Below are 21420 nucleotides of genomic sequence, written 5' to 3' on the forward strand. Positions count from 1 at the left end.
CGGATCAGACCACCATCCCACCCAGCAGAGGCGGATCAGACCACCATCCCACCCAGCAGAGGTGGATCACACCACCATCCCACCCAGCAGGCACAAGATCCAACCATCACCATCCCACCCAGCTTTCCTCAGGGAGAGAGGGGTCAGATCCAGAAACCCAGGAAGGGGCAGTGGAGGAGTCCGGAGCACACCCTATTTCATCTTATCTTGTCGTCTGAAGCACACTAGAGCAACTGATGCATATCCTCCCCAAGGCCAGGCTCTCCAAAATGAAAAGAAAAAAACACTGATTTCTAGAGGGCCAAAAAAAGAGCCCTATTTTATTTGATAATATAGGAAAGATTCTTGCGGCCAGCCTACTCTCATTAAGTCAGAGAAACTCACCAGGGCTGAAAGCTAAATGCTGAGCTAACAAAACTGTGTGAGTCAACCCGAGAATCCTCCCTCTGAGAGGAACGCTCTCCTGGTTCCTCAAACACACTCAGACCCGTTGCTAAGTGCAAACTCTCCAGGGCCCATGACCCCACTGGCTCTGGGGACCAACAAGTCCAAAGCCAGAATTTGCCATGGGTAGCTCAGAGCATGGTTCTCCTTAGAGAGAAGCAACGGGGAAGGGCCCCTACACTTATCAACAACAAAAATACTACCAACTGCCCACAAAACCACACAAGATTCCAACCAAAGCAGACAGGGAAAAATGAAGCTTCGGGCCAGACCCTTTCTAAAGATCGTTCCTCACATGGCTAAGGTTGGGTGTGATCTGCTGGGAAGGAAGGGGCTGAACCTGGAAACCTGAAGAGGTCCCTTGGAATCCGGGGGAGGGACCGTGAAGGGCAATCGCATGACAATGGTAACCTGTTTCTGAGGCTGAAGATCAAGGTCAAGGGGCAGGGGCGATGCCACCAGCTAGGGACACAGCTGTGCTGCTCAGACCTGAGGCAAGGACAGGGGAGGCTGGATTTGTGTGCTGCTGCCAAGTGCCACTGACTTGTGGCCAAGGCTCTTGACTGACACACTCAGTGACTCAGTGTACCCACCCACCAGGCGGGACGGATTTCAATCCCATGACGTCATCACCCCCACCAGGGTCATGAGAACCATAAACTATCCCTGTAATTGTTCAAGCGAGAAAGGAGAGCAGAGCCCGAGCACCTGCAGGGGCTCCCCGGGGAAGAAAGCATTCTGTGGCAGGTCGAAGCTGCCTTCCTTTGCAAGGGAAAGATGGAGCCAGCACAACCTCGTGGGCGCTCCCTGCCGGACTGGCTACAAGGTTGTGCTGGATCCTAGCCAGATTCCCTGGATACCCAGCAAGGGATACTCAAGCCCACCTCAGAGGACAGCAGGGAGCGACTGCCAAGAATGAACTCTGTGTTTGTCACCTGGGCAATGCTGAGCTGAGACAGATACCAGAGGGATGCTGCAGGAAGGCCTCTTCATCAGGCTGCTGGTTATAAAAGGGACCTGTCTCCGGCTAGGAGGGACCCCACATACACAGGCCCTCCCTAGTTAAATCAGCAGCCGCCGGGAGGCTCCAGGAGCTGTGCACAGAGCAGGCAGTCAGCAGGCTCCTGAGGGCGGGACTTCACCCCACCTGCCACCATGGCAGTCCAGGGCCCAGCACGGGACCTCACAAGAGAGGACACTTGAGTGCTTATCTGGGGATGACCCAGGGGCAAATGAGAAAGGAAAAGAAACCCCACACTGGAATCCTCCCACCCACTCCCCAACTAGGGACAATCGATCTCTCTAGAAGCCAATTTTCACGAAACCTGCAAAAGCCTACGGTGCCCATTGATTGCAACCCCCAGCATTTCCTGGACTTGTCTAGTCGTGAAAAAGAACAATAAAAATCAACTGAAACAAATGCAGTGTTTGTTCCACATCCAGATTCCCAAACCCCTCTCTCTGGAGATGCTGATGTCAGGCGTCAGGAGCAGGGCCTGGGATTTGGAGGTTTTTATCAAGTGCCTCAGGTCATTCTTGGGAACCTGAAAGTTGGAGAAACTCCACCCACCATTTCCTGGAGGCTCACCCCTTCCCGTCACCAGCAGGAGGAGCTGACTTAGTCTCAGTTGGTCTATTTTGGGCAACCACCCGGGATGCAGGGAAGCTGCTGTGCCAGGTTGAACTTTGCTTCCACGCCCTGGGGACCCTCCCACAATTGGTTATAAGCAGAGTCCCAGAAGTCCCTGAGGCTATCACTTTTCCCAGAAATACACACTCCAGCTCCTCCTGGGAGAGCACAGGGCCAGCTGCAGGCCCAGCCAGCTGGTAGTAGACACCCCAAAACCCCAGCCCGCCCACCTTTCCCTTTGGCCCGTCACCGCCCTCAGCTGCCTCACCAGAACGAGCTGCTGGAAAACAGGTGGGGCTACAGGGCCCCAAGGAAGATCCAGAAATATCTGTAGATCTGTAACCCCAGCCCATCAGGGGAACACAAAGCTGACCCACAGCCAAGAACTCCCACTGAAGGAAGTAAACCACGAGTCTCCACACCTGGTTAGAGCCTGAAGGAAAGTCCCCCAGGGCCTGACTCACCCGGCTGTGAGGACATTGTCAACACAAAAACCCAGTGGTTCTCTGCCAGCGAGCAGCCAACTCCTACAGGTGTCAAGTCCCATCCCCACTCCCAGCACTGCCCAGGGCCCTCCCCATGCAGCCAAGGGACCAGGAGCCTTGTACAGAGCACCCTTGACATAAGTAACGCCATCTTAGAAAAAGACTTCATCTTACATTTCACAGGGCACTTTGCCAATAGGAACAAGACGTTTTGCTTAATAAATAAAGACTACATCCAACCAGACAAGGGAATACACAAGCACACTCCTTCACTGTCGTTCCAGAGGACTCTGTGGCCATAAAAAGAGCAGGACTTCGGCAGCTCAAGATGCCATCTTCACTGACACCATTTTGCTGTCACTCGTGATAAGCACCCAGAATCTGCCAATGAAGGCTCTGCCAACATCAGAAACTCTTCCCTGCAAGATCAACAAATGACCCGGCTCACACCAGGAGATTCTTTTATCTTCGTGGCTCTCCCTGGACTGGTTTGTTAACCCTTTTTCCTATCCCCTTTCTCTTGATGTTAAATGTTACTTTGATGTGGAATGTTTAATCTGGACTTCTATATATTGGTTAAGAATATTATTATGTATAGTTTGCAATGTTGACTGGAGTGGTTTGAGCCTGTGCCTGAGGCTCTGACTGCGGAGTGAATGGGAAGTACTAAGGAGAACTGTCTCTTTGGGAACTCCATGCGGCCGTGGCTTGTGTGATTGAAGTCGCATCAATAAGTCTGACCTTGTGGAAGGACACAAAGGTGCACGGACCTGGTTGCCTCTGACCTCGTACCACTCATGAGAATTGGCACAGTCAGCTTACTGGGCATAGATGGCATAGTTGATTCTAAGGCCAAAGCCTCCACTAAAACTTAAATTAGAAATCAAGCCATTTGAAAAAACAAACTGCCACCCTCTTGAAAAGGAGACATCATCTCACTTCACCGTGAAAGTCTGGCTCCCTGAGGAAAACCTCAGGTGATGGGGTTCTTTACCCAGGTCCTGCAGCTGCAAGAGCTGACAAGGTCTCGGCTGTTGCCAGGCGAGGAAGCTGGTGGAGCCAGAAAGGCTCATAGCAAGTGTGGTCTCAACTTAGGAGATGGCGATTGACAAAACAATTTTTTTTTTAATTTTTATATTTTTTGAGACAGAGTTTCGCTCTTGTCGCCCAGGCTGGAGTGCAGTGGTGCCATCTCGGCTCACTGCAACCTCCACCTCCCGGATTCAAGCGATTCTCCTGCCTCAGCCTCCCGAGTAGCTGGAATTACAGGTGCCTGCCACCATGCCCGGCTAATTTTTGTATTTTTAGTAGAGACGGGGTTTCACCACGTTTGCCAGGATGGTCTCGATCTCTTGTCCTGGTGATCTGCCCACCTCAGCCTCCCAAAGTGCTGGGATTACAGGCGTGAGCCACTGTGCTCGGCCTAAAAACAAATTTTAACTTGGCTGAAAGAAGAGGAAGCCAGTTGTTGCATAACCCCCACTCATACGGTTGGCTAAGGTGGGAAATGGAACCATTGCCCAAATAGAGTTGGAAGTCAGAAAGACTCCCTGTATGACCCCCTGAGGATGTACAGTCAGACTTGAGGACCCTAAAAATGTTAAGCCCGGCCAGGTGCGGTGGCTCACGCCTGTAATCCCAGCACTCTGGGAGGCCGAGGCAGGCAGATCACGAGGTCAGGAGATCAAGACCATCCTGGCTAACACGGTGAAACCCCATCCCTACTAAAAATACAAAAAAATCAGCCAGGCGTGGTGGGACGGGCCTGTAGTCCCAGCTATTTGGGAGGCTGAAGTAGGAGAATCACTAGAACCCAGGAGGCAGAGGTTGCAGTGAACCGAGATCATGCCACTGCACTCCAGCCTGGGTACAGAGTAAGACTCCATCTCAAAAAAAAAAAAAAAAAAGTTAAGCCCCAAAAGAAAAACTCCCTGCACTTTTAATGCAAAGTATCTGACAGATTGCTAGACAGGCAAAGAGCCAGCTCAAAGAATTTTAAGGAAAAGTAAATCCCCGTCAGAGGTAACTTTTAGGGAGGAACCCCTGGGACCAAAGGAGCCCCCTGCAGAGAACTTAGGAGATTACAATGAGCTTTGGGGTGGGTATATACAGCAAGATGTATAATAACTAGAAAAATAGTTACCAAAGATACTACGAGAATCACAGTCCTCAGGACACCAGTGAGAACAGGGAATACACCACAGCAGAGTTACCAAAACTAAGAACAGATTTTTGCCAAAGACAGAGCACAGATGCAGACTGGCCCCTCCACCTGTGGGAGAATGGAGCAGACACCATGGCACTATCGAGCACAGAAACGCATCACATCCCTACACAAGCAGGAAACTGTCATGAGCTATTACAAAACTACCAAACCATAAACCATTCGAACCATCAACAAATCAGCCGAGGCTGGGTGTGGCGGCTCACGCCTGTAATTTCAGTACTTTGGGAGACTGAGGCAGGTGGAGTGAGGAGTTTGAAACCAGCCTGGCCAACATGGTGAAACCCCGTCTCTACTAAAAATACAAAATTAGCTGGATGTGGTGGCACACGCCTGTAGTCCCAGGTACTCAGGAGGCTGAGACAGGAGAATCGCTTGAACCCAGTGGGTGGAAGTTGCAGTGAGCCGAGATTGCGCCACTGCAATCGAGCCTGGGCAAGAAAGAGTGACTCCAGGCCAGGCGTGGTGGCTCACGCTTGTAATCCCACCAGCACTTTAGGAGGCTGAGGCGGGCAGATCACCTGAGATCAGGAGTTTGAGACCAGCCTGACCAACGTGGAGAAATCCCATATCTACTAAAAATACAAAAAATTAGCCAGGCGTGGTGGCACATGCCTGTAATCCCAGCTACTCAGGAGGCTGAGGTAGGAGAATCACTTGAACCCAGGAGGCAGAGGTTGCGATGAGCCGAGATTGCACCATTGCACTCCAGTCTGGGCAACAAGAACAAAACTCCATCCCAAAAACAAATAAAAAATAAATGAAGAGAGAGAGAGAAAGAAAGAAAAGAAAAGAAAGAGTGAGATTCCGTATCAAAAAAAAAACAATCAGCCAAAATGTGTTCTAGCCCTCTGGGACTGGATCACACCAGCCTGGAGATCTGTCCACCCATACTCAGACCCAACAAAATCTGGAGACAGACTTGAAAAACATCTAACACAGGGACAAAGGAATCCATGAAAATCAGCGATCTTAGGGACGGTATGTGATAGATACAATGAATTTGCCATTTCGCTTGAAATTCCAGCCGTAAATGAAAGGCAGAGAACACTTCTGTTAGGAGCACCACCTAATCTGCAGTCCTCCTACATGAATGCTCTCTCGGCATGCAGAGTCATGCAAGATACACTAGACCCGCAATTATCAGGAACCCATAAGGTAACATTTATGGCAAACTTGAAAAACATATCAAGAGAAAGGGGATAGGAAAAAGGGTTAATGAACCAGTCCGGGGAGAGCCACAAAGACAAAAAGAAATCTGGGCTTGGCTAGGTTGGCTGTTTCATCAGTTTCTCAGGGAAGAGTCTGTAATGTGGGCAGAGCCTTTGGCAGTGGACGTTGGGTGCTTATCACCAGTGACAGCAGAGGGTGAACTGCCAAAGTCCTGCTCTTTTTATGACCACAGAGTCCTCTGGTGAGGACTGACAGTGGAAGAGTATGCTTGTCTGTTTGGATGCAGTCTTTAAATTTATCAAACAAAACACCTTGTCCTTGTTGGCAACGTGCCCTATGAAATGTAAGATGAAGTCTTTCTCTAAGATGGAGTTACTTGTGTCAAGGGTGTGGGCTGCCACCCACAGCCCCACCCCACACCCACACACCCCATCCCCAGGAGAAGCAGCAGAGGGCCCAGGAGAGCAACACTGGATTTGGAGTCAGATAGATTTGGGTTCAAAATTCAGCTCTGCCACACTTTCAGCTCTCTGGGTTTTTGAAAAATTATCCTCCTTTAACCCTTTTTTCATCTGAAAATGAAGCCGAGCTGCTGTAAGAATTAGACGTGATATTGAAAACACCTACGTGGCACAAAGACGTCCAAAAATAATGAGTGTATTTGCTATGGTCACCACCTCCTTCTCCAGGCCGTGGGCCCCAGGGAGGAGGGATGGGACAATCCCTTGGGAGCCCTCAGAGGCGGAAGAGCAGCTCCTGGAGCTGCAGCCGTGGGCAGACTCCCTCCTCCTGCCGCTGTGGGTCTGTCCGTGGTTTTGGATCCCTAACTTGTCCTAAGGAATGATCCAGAGGCCCTTTGTGTCCTGCTCCTGCTTCAAGCCAACTGTTTCATTATTATTTTTTTTTTATTTTTTTATTTTTTTTTGAGACGGAGTCTCGCTCTGTCACCCAGGCTGGAGTGCAGTGGCCGGATCTCAGCTCACTGCAAGCTCCGCCTCCCGGGTTCACGCCATTCTCCTGCCTCAGCCTCCCGAGTAGCTGGGACTACAGGCGCCCGCCACCTCGCCCGGCTAAGTTTTTGTATTTTTAGTAGAGACGGGGTTTCACTGTGTTAACCAGGATGGTCTCGATCTCCTGACCTCGTGATCCGCCCGTCTCGGCCTCCCAAAGTGCTGGGATTACAGGCTTGAGCCACCGTGCCCGGCCTGTTTCATTATTTTTAGGCTGTGCAAAAAAAGTATTTGAAACAAGGTTTTCATTGTTTTAGAAAAAGTTTTTGGAAACTACCAGAAGCTTGATGTGTAAGCTGAGGCCCAGAGCATGCTGCGAGCTGGCCAGCACTCTCTGGCCTTGTGGGGTAAACCACCCATGGGTGCAAGTGGATAGGGACACCCTGGCTGGCCTTCTTCTCTCTCCCAGAGAGAGTGGACAGAGGGGCTGCAAGGAAGCGGACGGCAGTGGAGCTCTGCTGGAACCGTGGGTCGGGGCAGAGTGACAAGGGCAGGTAGATGTGGACCAGCCAAGGATGGGCTCCTGGGCTCCTGGAAAGGCCTGCCAGGTTGCTCCCCACTAAGGCCCAGTAGACTTACGCTGTTAAGGTCTTTCATTCTTTTGTTGGGGGGGGGGGTGCCTGTTTGTTTTTTGTTTTGTTTTTTGTTTGTTATTTTGTTGGGGGGGGGGGTGCCTGTTTGTTTTTTGTTTTGTTTTTTGTTTGTTATGTTTTTTGTTTGTTTTTGTTTTGTTTGTTTGTTTGTTTTGAGACAGAGTTTTGCTCTGTCGCCCAGTCTGGAGTGCAGTGGCACCATCTTAGCTCACCTCCGCCTCCCAGGTTCAAGCAATTCTCCTGCCTCAGCCTCCCGAGTAGCTGGGATTACAGGTGCCTGCCACCACGCCTGGCTAATTTTTGTATTTTTGTATTTTTAGTAGAGACAGGATTTCACCATTTGGCCAAGCTGGTCTTGAACTCCTGACCTCAGGTGATCTGCTCACCTCGACCTCCCAAAGTGCTGGGATTACAGGCGTGAGCCACCGCACCCAGCCTTTCATTTTGTTTTGAAGTTGGAATGGGAACTCCAGCTGTTCCACCAGACCAGAGGGAGGAATGGCGCTGCCTGGCTTTTGGCAGATGGGTGAACAGTGGGTGGAGAAATTAAAATCAAAGGGAAACAGTAGGTAGGCCTCAGTCATTAGCAGGAATCAGCTAATTATGTTCTATTTGGAAGGCCATAAGTGGTTATTAACCCACTTTTAAGAGGGGAAAACTGAGGCACAGAGAAAAGTATTTGCCTCAACGGCTCAGGGCTCTCAGTCCTGACCACTCACCGGGTTACACCAACCCTCCCCTGCACCAGCTCCCAGAAAGGAAAGGAGAGACTTGTGTTAGGCAGTCCTCACTGAAGCTGGTTCTTTGCCCTCCTACAGGGTCCCACTGCAGATGCGTGAGGCTTGTACAGAGCACCCTTGACATAAGTAACTCCATCTTAGAAAAAGACGTCATCTTACGTTTCACTTTGTCAACAGGGACAAGATGTTTTGCAAATAAATAAACACAGCATCCAACCAGACAAGGACATACACAAGCTTGCTCCTCCACTGTCCGTCCTCAGTAGAAGACTCTGTGGCCATAAAAAGAGGACAGCTGCGGCCGTGCGTGGTGGCTCACGCCTGGAATCCCAGCACTTTGGGAGGCCGAGGCAGGTGGATCACGAGGTCAGGAGATCAAGACTATCCTGGCTAACACGGTGAAACCTGATCTCTACTAAATATACAAAAAATTAGCCGGGTGTGGTGGTGGGCGCCTGGAGTCCCAGCTACTCGGGAGGCTCAGGCAGCAGAATGGTATGGACCCGGGAGGCGGAGCTTGCAGTGAGCGGAGATCACCCCACTGCACTCCAGCCTGGGCGACAGAGCGAGACTCTGTCTCAAAAAAAAAAAAAAAGAGGAGAGCCAGGCACAGTGGCTCATCCCTGGAATCCCAGCACTTTGGGAGGTTGAGGTGGGAGGATTGCTTGAGCCCAGGAGTTTGAGACAAGCCTGGGCAATGCAGTGAGACCCCATCTCTACAAAAAATTTTTAAAAAATTCGCTTAGCATGGTGGCATAGCTACTCAGCAGGCTGAGGCGGGAGGATCACTTCAGCCTGGGATGTCAAGGCTGCAATGAGCTGTGATCACGCCACTGCACTCCAGCTTGGGCAACAGAGCAAGATCCTGTCTCAAAAAAAAAAAAAGGCAAACAAAAGAAACAAAAAACAAAACAAGAGAAAAGAGCAGGACGTCAGCAGCTTGAAATGGCTCTTAATTGACACCATCTTGCTGTCACTCGTGGTAAGCACCTAGCGTCTGCCAGCGAAGGCTCTGCTGACATCAGAAACTCTTCCCCATGAAACCGACGGACTGCCCAGGTCAGAGCAGGAGGGTCTTTTTGTCTTCATCGCTCTCCCTGGACTGGTTCATTAACCCTTTTTCCTAACCCTTTCTCTTGATGGTAAATGTTACTTTGATGTGGGATGTTTAATCTAGACATTTATATATTGATTATATGATTAAGTATGGCCTGCAATGTTGACTGACTTGTGGAGTGTCTTGAGCCTGTGTGCCCGAGGCTCTGACTCCTGAGCGAACAGGAAGTACTAAGGAGAATTGTGTCTCTGGGAACTCCATGTGGCTAGTGGTTTTTATGACTGAAATTGCATCAATAAAAGTCTGACCTTGTGGAAAGACACAAACGTGCAGGGACCTGGTTATCCTTGACCTTGCACCACCCACGAGACCCCCCCAATATTGCAGAAAAGCGAACTGAAGCCCAGAGAGATCATGCTCTGCAGATCCAGCAAGCCCGCGTCTGAGTATTTATCCAAAGGAAGGAATTGAAACCAGGATCTGAAGAGACAGCTGCATCTGATGCTCACTGCAGCACCGTTCACAGAAGCCAAGATGTGGAAACAACCGAAGTGTTCCTTAGCCAATGAATGGATACACAAAAGGTGGTCCATACATTCAATAAGAGATCTTGTAATAAGTGTTCTTATCACAAAATAATAATAACGATTATAAATAAGTAGAATAATAGATAAAGGGGGCAGGAGGAAACTTTGAAAGGTGATGGATATTTTGCAGCCTAACTTATGGTGATGTTGTCACTGGTGTTTCCGCACGTCCACACTCATCAGGTTGTACACATTAAATAGAAACAAAAGAAATAAAAAACAAAACGAGAAAAGAGCAGGACGTCAGTAGCTTGAAACAGCTCTTAACTGACACTATCTTGCTGTCATTCGTGATAAGCACAACAGTGGTATCATCTGCGGATCTTATTCAGACTTCCCGTTTCACTGCTACTTACGTGAATATTAAATTCCATTCTATGTCATTGCTAGCACAGGCCGCTGTCTCTAACATCACAAAGAGGTACAGCTTTTTGTATATCAATCATACCTCAATAAAGTAGTCTAAATCAATAAATACAGTGTTGATTTAAAAAAAAAAAAAGGAACACTGCAAATGGGCCCAAGAGATGGTCCCCTGCTGTGCCCATCCCTGTATATGGGTTGTCACTCCTTCCACATTGGTCCAAGGGCACTGGCTCCCCCAACTCTCACCTTGGCTCTAGCCAGGAGGGTCCCCAAGCCTGTTAGGGACCAAGAGGTTCCTCGGCAGACGCATCTGCCTGCTCAGAATGGCTGGGCTCCCCTACCGCCTACCGAACCCTGCCTGCCCTCGAGCACACAGGCCAAAGCTGAGTCTCACCAAGAATCCTCCCGGGACCACAACAAGCCATGGTGCTTTCTCCCTGGAGCCTCACCTCTTCCCCAGCCTGCACCATGCTGGGTGGACCAGGAAGTCCCGGCTGGTCACAGTGCCCCGGTTTCCTTTTCCTACTGCCTCGCTCCCTCCCCTTCCACCCTCGACCTTGCCCAGAGTTAGCACTTGATTGATTAACTGATGGACTGATGGAAGGTCTTCTCTTCCCATAGCCAGACTTACGCAGCCTCCCCAGGGCAGGCTGGAATAACCCACCAGTTGCCATGTGCCCTCAACCAAGAAGGGGAGAAAATACTCAGTCCACATCTCGGGGCTCTGCTGACAGTCCCCCAGGCTCTCTGGGCTCAGACCTGGCCTGGCCACCCACTGTCCTCAGGCTCCATTTAAGGTTGGACTTTGCTGGATCTCTCCTGGTCCCCAGTTCAGTGTGTTGCCCTCAAAACACACACACCAGGACATAACCTCTTTTGCCAATTCTAGCCAGAGAATTCCATCTCTGCCTCTCCAGTTCCACCAAGTTTGCACCAGCCCTGTCCTTATGTGCCAAAGACCTACTTCCCGGCCCAGCTGCCCCACCTTCCTCCTGCCCCAAGTCACCGGACTCACAGCAGAAGCATCTGCTGCAGCAGCACGACCATGCAGATCCCCCAAAACCCAACAAGAGAAACTAGAGGCGCAGCCAGCACCTCATAACTTCTTTTCATTCATTTTCTTGACTTTTTATTAAATCCACATTCTGATTTCATGAGCTAGTGTGCCTTCTATTACTGACATTTTTACAGAGATACTTGTAGATTTCCATCCAGTTGTAGGAAATCATACTGAGATATTTGTGCAACTTGCCCAGTTTCTCCCAACAGTCGCACCTCATAAACCTCTATCATAATACCACAACAGCAGGACCATCCGCGGATCTTATTCAGACCTCCCGTTTCACTGCTCCTCACATGAGTATTAAGTTCCATCTATGTCCTCGCTAGCGTAGTCCCGTCTCTAGCATCACAGTCAACATTTTGAACAGCTCCAACACGAGGATGCCCATGGCCTTCTGTAACCACAGCCACCTCCCTCCTGTCCCCGACCCCTTCAGCTCCACAATCGCTAATCTGTCCTCTACTACTAACATGCTGTCATTTCAAAAATTATGTTATATAGGCCAGGTGCAGTGGCTCACGCCTGTAATCCTAGCACTTTGGAAGGCCAAGGCGGGTGGATCACCTGAAGTCAGGATATCGAGACCAGCCTGGCCAACATGGCAAAACCCTGTCTCTACTAAAAATACAAAAATTAGCCGGGTGTGGTGGCGGGCCTGTAATCCCAGCTACTCGGGAGGCTGAGGCAGGAGAATCGCTTGAACCCAGAAGGTGGAGGTTGCAGTGAGCCCAGATTACACCACTGTACTCCAGCCTGGGACAGAGCAAGACTCCGTCTCTCAAAAAAAAAAAAAAATTATGTTATATAAATAAATAATGTGGTATGAATGGAATTGTTGGCTTTTTTTTAACTGCACAAAATTCCCTGGAGGTCCTTCAAGTCGTTGCATCTATCAGCTTGTTCCTTTTCATTGCTGAGTCATATTTCATGGCATGGAGGTGCCAGGTCTGTTTCCCAGGGATCTGCAGAAGCTAGCGGGAAAGACCCAAGCCCGCCTGCAGCCTCTAGAACTGGTTAGGTTCTAAAACACTCCTCCACGGCTACAAATCTGAGCACCTGTTTTGGGGAAAGGACCAACTGTGCAAATAGGGGGGCCCCACCCCCAGGGGAGGGCACCAGGAGGTCTGTGTCCTCTCTTAGAACCAGACTCTGTCCTGGTGGAATAGGATACAAGCGAGGGGAGAACTGCTGGATCTACCCTTAAAACTGGATTCTCAGAGCTGGAACAGATTCTACAGGGCATGTCACCCACTTCTCATCCTCGCGGGACCACCCTTTTGGAAGAAACAGTGTTTTCCTTAGTACCAGCATTAGGAAGCTCTTCCTTCCACCAAGTGTGATCAGCACCGCAATCACCTCTGCACTAATTAGCACTGCAACAGAACCAGCCTAGTTCCCAGCTCAGGAGACGCTCCAGCGGAAGCTGTACCTCGGTGCTCGTGTGCTCGCTCAGTCTGCACCTCCTCTGGCTAAACATGCTCAACTCCTCTGATCATTCAAACAAAATGTTTTCTAAACCCTGGCCATCTGACTCAATCTCACCCTTAGTCATCTTCCCTTGAAGACACCGTTTCCAGAATTCACCAGCATAACCCACAAGAGGTCTGACCAGCGTGGCCTCCACAGAGGCTGCCTGCCAATTACCTCCCTCATTCTGTTTGCTCTTTTTCCATTAATTGTCCAATAATGCGTTCAAGTAACACACCCAAACAATAAAACGATTAAAATAAGAAGAAGGAAAGAATGATATGTTCCCATGATGAAAGCTTATAAGGCAATCAAAAATAGTTTTTCGAAAAGTAGAGGCCGGGTGCGGTGGCTCACACCTGTAATCCCAGCACTTTGGGAGGCCGAGGTGGGTGGATCACGAGGTCAGGAGAACGAGACCATCCTGGCTAACACAGTGAAACCCCGTCTCTACTAAAACTACAAAAAAATTAGCCGGGCGTGGTGGCGGGTGCCTGTAGTCCCAGCTACTTGGGAGGCTGAGGCAGAAGAATGGCGTGAATCCGGGAAACGGAGCTTGCAGTGAGCTGAGATTGTGCCACTATACTCCAGCCTGGGCACTCCATCTCAAAAAAAAAAAAAGAAAAGTAGATAATGACATGGAAAAGCTATCTACGATAGAATGTTAAATGAAAAAAATAGGCTGGGCACAGTGGCTCATGCTTGCAATCCCAGCACTTTGGGAGCCCAAGGCAGGCAGATCACTTGAGGCCAGGAGTTCAAGACCAGCCTGGCCCATATGGTGAAACCCCCATCTCTAATAAAAATACAAAAATTAGCTGGGCACGGTGGCACACACCTGTAATTTCAGCTACTTGGAAGGTTGAGGCAGGAGAATTGCTTGAACCCAGGAGGCAGAGGTTGCAGTGAGCCAAGATCGCTGCACTCCAGCCTGGGCGACAGAGCAAGACCCTATCTCAGAAAAAAAAAAATAGTCACTCCTGCCCTTCAAAACTCAGCTCAGGCATCTCCTTGGAGTAATTCTTGGAGATCCCTCCCCAACACCTCCCTCCCAGACTCACGTCTTCACTGCAGAGTGGAATTAATGATGACTCCATTGGGGGAGAATAGGTGTGCACACAAACAGCAGAACACGCACACAAGGCTTGTGGGAGAATATACACCAAACTATTTATAGAGGTTCTAAAATCTGGGAGAGGGAATTTCAGAGGAGTTTCACATTTTACACTGTACATTTCTATACTGTGTGACTTCAAAAAAGAAAAGCTTCCTAAATGTTGTAATGAGGAAAAAAATTTTTTTAGAAAACATGCAGAGGCAATACCAAACTGTTAAAATGTCTCTGTAGGGGTATTTGTGTCATTTTTATTTAAAAAAATTTTTTTTTTTTTTTTTTGAGACAGTGTCACTCTGTCATGCAGGCTGGAATGCAATGGCATGATCTCGGATCACTGCAACCTCTACCTCCCCGGTTCAAGTGATTCTCCTCTCTCAGCCTCCCGAGTAGCTGGGATTACAGGTGCCCACCATCATGCCTGGCTAATTTTTGAATTTTTAATGGAGATGGGGTTTCATCATGTTGGCCAGGCTAGTCTTGAACTCCTGACCTCAAGTGATCCACCTGCCTTGGCTGGTGGGATTACAGTGCTGATTACAGTGCTGAGATTACAAGTGCTGGGATTACAGGCATGAACCACCATGCCTAGCCTCATTTTTAAGTTCTTACTACTTATCTGAGTTGGCCAAGTTTTCTTTGAATATGTATCTATTAGCCTTTTAATAATAATTTTTAAAGGTATAACCAAATAAAAACATGGGGGGAAGAAAACACACTTCAACTTTGGGCAGTGACACTTGCATGCCTGGTCTCTCCTGGGCTCACTGTCAACTCAGAACTCTGGGTCTCATGGTTTCTGCTCCGTGGTTGAGGGAGGTGGTTCGGTGAGCGAAGCGCTGACTCCTGACCCAGACAGATGCATTCTGCTCAGTGCAGCCTATCAGACAGGCTGTCCAGCTGCTCTGACTCATGATCAAGTCATACAAGGTACTGGCCTTTCCCTCCCAGCTGGTGTCATCTATGGAGCTGATAGGCAAAAGCCCCAAGTCCTCATGTGAGCTGTTACTGAATGAGAAATGACACAGAACCCAGGAAGAGGTGAGAAGCAGCCTGAGGTCACCACCCAAAGTGACGTGGATTCAAGAACAGACCCCCCCCTTAGTCACAGCCTTTCAATCAGACACAAGCCTACCAGACCTTCGATCCTCCAGCACCCAGTGCTCCATGCCCAGCAGACAGGAGGCCAATAAAACCCCCTGTCCAGGATACAAGTGGTGTGTGCACAATGACCAACTAGATACATTGAACCACAGACAGTAAGGAGGGGAGAGAGGCGTGAAAAATGATTTGTTGGCATAGGTGGGTGAATTGGTTTTCATTTTAAAACTTCCACCATAATTTTTAATCAGATGTATAATACATAAAGCCACATCTAAGTAAAGCCTGTTGAAATCACGTCTCCAGCTGTGCTCCTGGTCCACCAGCTAAGGAACCTCATCAAAAGGGGAAACCAGACAAGTTGGTGTAGGATGTTGGTAGCACACCAGCACTGGTACCAGGTGATCGCCACTTCCTTGTTATGTGCCCACAGCTCTCTGGTGAATAACATGTTCTAGCAGTTTGCTGGGGATACGCAGCGTCACCATCATCTCAGGAACACAATTGTAACATGGCATCGTGGTGAGCTCCCAGGCTTTGAAGCGGCGCAGATCTAAGTTTGAATTCTTGCTCTACTTCTTACTGCCTTTACACAAACCCTTTGAGCCTCAGCATTCTCATCTGTGAACTGGGCATTTTTTTCCCACGTAGCTGTTGTGAGGATAAAGTGAGGTCATGAATTGAAGTGCAGATATTTAGTGAAAGGTAGAAATAACTGTCATCACATTCTTCTCCACCCTTTCACCATCGCCACCACCATCATCATCCCCACCACCACGTCAGCATCACCAGCGGGGGCCAAAAAGAGTCAAAGGATCCAAGATTTTGATCAGTTAGCCAACTATCACAGGATTCAGGGGAAAACCCCAAAATATTGCTAAGTCCAAGCAGAATAGGAAAATTCTGAAAATATGAGCATCTGAGACAGAATATTTAGCAGGGAGCTGTTTCTGGAAATATTCTTAACAAAGCAAAAAGGGCAACGACTGTCCACGAGCGCTGAGCAAACCCCAAACGCACTCCTCACACTGCCAAGCAGGCCAGGCTAAGCACTCTGAGAATTCCGGAAGTTTCTATTCCCATGCTACCAAACGGTTTCTGTAATTTAGTCCCAGGCATCTCAGAAATATCCTGAGAAGAGAAATCCAGTTTCTTACCGAAATCTGATGAACTCCCAACCTTTAGTATTCCACCCCCTCCTGAGCCCGGTGGGCTGACAGCCCTGTTCCCATGTCACAGCCCATATAGGATACAGCAGGGCCAGACTACCTGGGCTCCAATCCAGATTCCACCACTATTTTGCTCTGCGACCTCAAGCAAGTTACTTAGCCTCCCTGTGCTCCATTTTCCTCACCAATAAAAAGGTAATAACAATAAGGCTGGGCCAGGCGTGGTGGCTCACGCCTGTAATCTCAGCACTTTGGGAGGCCGAGGCAGGCGGATCACCTGAGGTCAGGAGTTTGAGATCAGCCTGACCAACATGGAGAAACCCCATCTCTACTAAAAATACAAAATTAGTTGGGCATGGTGGCACATGCCTGTAATCCCAGCGGCTCGGGAGGCTGAGGCAGGAGAATCGCTTAAACCCAGGAGGCGGAGGTTTTGGTGAGCCAAGATCACACCACTGCGCTCCAGCCTGGGCAACAAGAGCGAAACTCCATCTCAAAACAATAATAATAATAATAAGGCTGGGTGTGGTGGCTCACACCTGTAGTTCCAGCACTTTGGGAGGCTGAGGTGGGCAGATTACTTGAGCCCAGGAGTTCAAGACCAACTTGGGCAATATAGCAAGACCCTGCCTCTATAAAAAATACAAAAATTAGTCAGGCGTGCTGGTGCCCACCTGTAGTCCCAGCTACTGAGGAAGCTTGAGCCCGGGAGGTCAAGGTGGCGGTGAGCCATGATTGCACGACTGCACTCCAGCCTGGGTGACAAAGGAAGACCCTGTCTAAAAAAAGGTAATAATAATAACACTTATCTCTGAGAGGGGTAATACTTGGTCTCAAAGACCAGTGAGACCACATCTTACTTCCCTTCAGCCATGCCTGACTCAGGACTAGGTACAAAGTTAGTTCAATGGAGCTTGGCAGGAAAAAAGACAAAGAGCAAGCCATGCTCAATAAATGCTAATGATTATTAGCATTCATGATGATTAGTATTCTAGACACTCTCGTAATCATTGCACAATATCAAAAGCGACATCGTCTTCAGCACCTGGGCTCCCAGGGGCTCTGTCACATTTCCCTTCCTCTTCCAAAGACAACTTCTCTTTCAAGACAGACATGAGCCACCAACCTGGGCAGAACCACAGACCAGAGAAGGAACAGACATCAGGGAACTTGAGGACCACAGTGTTCCGAGGGACAGAGGCCACTGGCCACAGCAGTAGGCAGTCTGGTAGTCTGGTTCCCAGGGAGCAGAGCGAGGGCCAGGTAGGGGGAGGGAGCTGTAACTGATTCTCCTTCCGCAGCCCGTGACAATGTGGCATCAGGCCAGCAAGCCGGCTCTGAGCAGATCCACCCTCTGACCATTTCCACTGGGAGCAGGCGAAGGCAGCCATCACGCTAGGGACATCTTCTCCTCTTTCTCAGTTTTCCCAATTCCTAAACGAGGAATTTCTAGGTGTTCCCAGGACCAAGGCAGAGGGAAGGGTCCAGAAAGCCCCCCGGGAGAAGGCAGACTTCCGGTCCACTCCAGCAGCTGAAGCCCCACCTACAGGACAATCTTAGCTTCCTGCTGCTTTCTGCCTTCCCAACCCTCTCCCTCACCCACTACACACACCTGCCCAGTTCATGCTCTAAAGAACAAAAGAGGCAGTTCTCTAAAGTTTTATGTGGGCACAGTGGCTCACGCCTGTAACCCCAGCTACTTAGAAGTCTGCGACAAGGAGGATCAATCGCCTGAGCCCGAGTTTAAGTCCAGCCTGGGCAACATAGCAAGACTCCCATCTCTAAAAAACAAAACAAAATAAAAGTTTAATTTTCTATGGTGGGAGGGGCAGGGGATGAGAGGGAGAAAGGGATATGCAGCTGGCACACATTTTCTTTTCATAGAAAGATCTTTCTCCTAGAAGCTGGGTAAAGTAGGGGAATGAAAACCAGAAGGTCGGCCGGGCATGGTGGCTCACGCCTGTAATCCCAGCATTTTGGGAGGCTGAGGCAGGCAGATCACCTGAGGTCAGGAGTTCGAGACCAGCCTCAACATGGAGAAACCCCATCTCTACTAAAAATACAAAATTAGCCGGGCGCGATGGTGCATGCCTGTAATCCCAGCTACTCAGGAGGCTGAGGCAGGAGAATTGCTTGAACCTCGGAGGCAGAGGTTGCAGTGAGCTGAGATTGCGCCATTGCACTCCAGCCTGGGCAACAAGAGTGAAACTCCGTCTCAAAAAAAAAAAAAAAAGAAAACCAGAAGGTCTTAGGAAGAGGTCTCTGTTGCTGGCGAGTAGTTCCTTGAATCTTTGGGGCATTTCCCTGTGTTTGGCAGGGCAGGATGGCTCCTCTGTGAGGTCAAGGCCCCACTGACAACCTGGGTTCTCAGCCTCTCGACAGGCGTCCTACTGATACTATATAATTTTCTTATTTGTCTCAAGTCTCTTTCAACTAGAAAACTCAAGCTGCATCATTTGAACACCACACTGCAACTTACAAAGGGCTTTCATGTAAAGTACCCCGCTTAATCCTTTCAACAAACCTGGAATATATATGTCATTCCCATTTTATAGCCACAGAAACCAAGCCTTAGAGATATTGGGTAACATCTCTGAGATCACGTGGCTAGACAAGGCGGCCCCGGGTCTTGGCTGCCTGTTACCTCCTGCCACCACATCACAGATGCCTGCAGTCCCAATTTGCTGACCTGGCCCTTCCAGCTTGTGTTAGAGAGATGCTATGTGCTCACCGAGGGCGTATCGAGAAGCTAGTACTCAGGAGTCAGAATTTAGTCCCTGTATCCCACACTACCTTGGGTGGTCCCAAGGATGGGGGCTGTGAGTCTAGGGTCTTCCTCACTGCTATTTCCCAGCACCTGGCACAGATTCAGTCAGTGGGTTACCTAGCAGATACTGTTATGTGAATGAATGCCTGAATGATTGACCAGTTAACAAGCAGATGACTCTCTGAGTAGCCAGAGTTGTACACCCTAGCCCCTAGACATCTGATTTTGACCACACAACATCCGATCTTCCAACCCTGGTCTCTGATGCTTAAGGGATGCTGAGTCTTACCTAGGGCAATCTTGATCTGAGAAGGAACCAGTGGATGTTAAGTAGTCACCATTAAATACTCAACAGGAATCAAGATCCTCAGGGAGGCAGGCTTCCTGGTTCTCGTTAATGGCCATAAGAAGTGGCATCTGTGCCTGTGCTCGCAGGCAGGGCTCACATCATCTCCAGATGCAGTAACGTGCATCAGGGCTCTGAAGGTCATGCAGAACACTTGATGGGGGCAGCAGGAGCCGGGTAGAGGCCACACCATCAGCCTTGGGAAGGAGACAGCCAGATACAAATACCACCGAACAAGGGTGCAGGGAGGGATGCAGCTGAGGACAAGGAACTCCGAAATAACAGCACCCTGTGGGCCAGGCTCTGCTGACCCAGAGAGCAAACCCAGGGGCAGCAGCCACACCTCCCAGCCAGGGATGGAGATCCTAGCTGCAAACACACACTACAAGGTGATCCCAGGGACTGGGAGTTCTGGTGAGGCCAGGGGTGGGAGGAATCTGTAAGACGGAAATGAGCTTCAGCCAATTTCCTCTGGACACTCTGCCTCGCAGCTAACTTTGGCATTCATCTCTTAGCTTCGCTCTCAAGACTGGATGTTCTTTAAAGGAAACAACCACATCTTACTGGTCTCTGAGAGTCGTCCCTTCACCCGTGCCTGGCCCAGGACTAGGTACCAAGTTAGTGCAATAAAGCTCGGCAGGAGAAAAGACAAAGAGCAAGCCACAAGAAGGAAAATGGCAGAGAGGGGAGGAACAGCCCAAGGGTGCAGAGAGCAAATGAGCTTCGCAGAGGAGGAGGAAATGAGCAGGGATGGGGGAAACTAAAGCCAGGGCTTGCAAGTGACAAGAGAGGTCCACTGAATGTGGGATCCTGGGGGTGAGTGGAAGGTGAGCCCCAGCCTGGCCACTTGTCCGGGTGGTGAGATGGCTCAGAGAGGAGGCTGGGCCACACGACCAGGAAGACCCTGCTTTCCCCATGTGGGCAGGAGAGTCCTAGAAACGGAAGTCAGAAAGAACAAACTTGGGGTGGCAGCACGGGACTGCCCTGAAATAACAAATTCCAAGCAGCAAGCTCTCTGCTGAGGAGGCAGGGAGCCTAGAGCCCCAAGCAGGCAATTAGCAAGGACTCACAAACATAGCAATTACAGCAAGGAAGAGAAGGTGAATCTGCCTCACAGCAGGGCACAGGCACAGCCAGGGGAAGGGCCCAAGTCTTCTGGTCCACTGGAAGCTTTCTTCCTTGTTGAGGGTGAAATATGGAGAAAATAGCAGAGCCCAGCCCCAGGTCCTGTCTGTGGTGCAGGCAGCGTCCAAAGCCCCAGCGTCTGATTTTCTGCAAGCTCCCTGGGTCGAGATGCTGCTCGGACAAAAGGAATTGATCTGAGACAGCACCAAAATCAGGCCTGACTCAGGGAGCAACGGCGGAGGTGTGGAGGCCAGGGGCACCCGGAAGGAGGGGAGAAGGTGAGGGTTGGCAGGGCGGGGAGGCCATCATTTCCAGAGGAGCAAACCCCCTCTGCCAAACAGCCCCTGCCTCTCGGCGCCGCCCTGACCTGGTATGCCCTGGCCTTCCAGAAAACCTGCGGATCTGCGCTGGACAGAGAGGGTAGAGACCTGGCTGCTGTTCCCGCCCGGGCACTACCACCTAGGTGGGTCCATCAGTGAAGTGACTAGCAACCCATCCCAACTCCACACAGGAACATGTAATCTTTCTGAGATCTTTCAATAGGTCTTTCATTGTTCTTTCTGCCAAAGAAGAGCTTTCTGTTTCGGTATCTTGCAAAAAGCTCAAGACATGTTTGTGTTCCCACATCCCTTCCCATACAGCCGCTTCCCATACAGCCGCTTCCCATACAGCCGCCTTCCCATACAAAGGGCTCCATCCCCTCTCGCGAAGCCCAGGCAAGCCCGACTCTGGAGTTCCCAGCTGCAGCCCCTGAGTTAGCCAAAGCCCTGCCTCCCAGTTGTCTTCTGCGAGGTGCCAAAGTGCCTTTTGACGGGGAAGGAGAGAGACAAAACAAATTTTCTGCAGAGGCCAAGGATGGCTGAGCCTCCAAACTCCCCTGAAACTTCACTTCCGCCCAAATAACCCCACTCCGAGCCCCTGGTTTCTTCCAGATGTTCACTAACAGCGCGAGAGTCATG

General features: G+C 49.9%; 1 protein-coding gene across 1 annotated transcript in view; it reads right to left on the bottom strand.

Annotated features, from left to right (window-relative positions):
- Positions 1–17614, bottom strand: part of ST14 (suppression of tumorigenicity 14 (colon carcinoma)) — a 48148-nt gene extending 30534 nt beyond the window's left edge. Inside the window, exon 1 of the mRNA XM_011968275.1 lies at positions 17350–17614. Within this exon, the coding sequence (XP_011823665.1) occupies positions 17350–17614 (265 nt within the window). The remainder of the gene's footprint in view (positions 1–17349) is intronic.
- Between the last annotated feature and the right edge of the window lie 3806 nt (positions 17615–21420).

The sequence above is a fragment of the Mandrillus leucophaeus genome, unplaced genomic scaffold (genome assembly GCF_000951045.1).
Source record: "Mandrillus leucophaeus isolate KB7577 unplaced genomic scaffold, Mleu.le_1.0 Scaffold835, whole genome shotgun sequence".
Classification (NCBI taxonomy): domain Eukaryota; kingdom Metazoa; phylum Chordata; class Mammalia; order Primates; family Cercopithecidae; genus Mandrillus; species Mandrillus leucophaeus.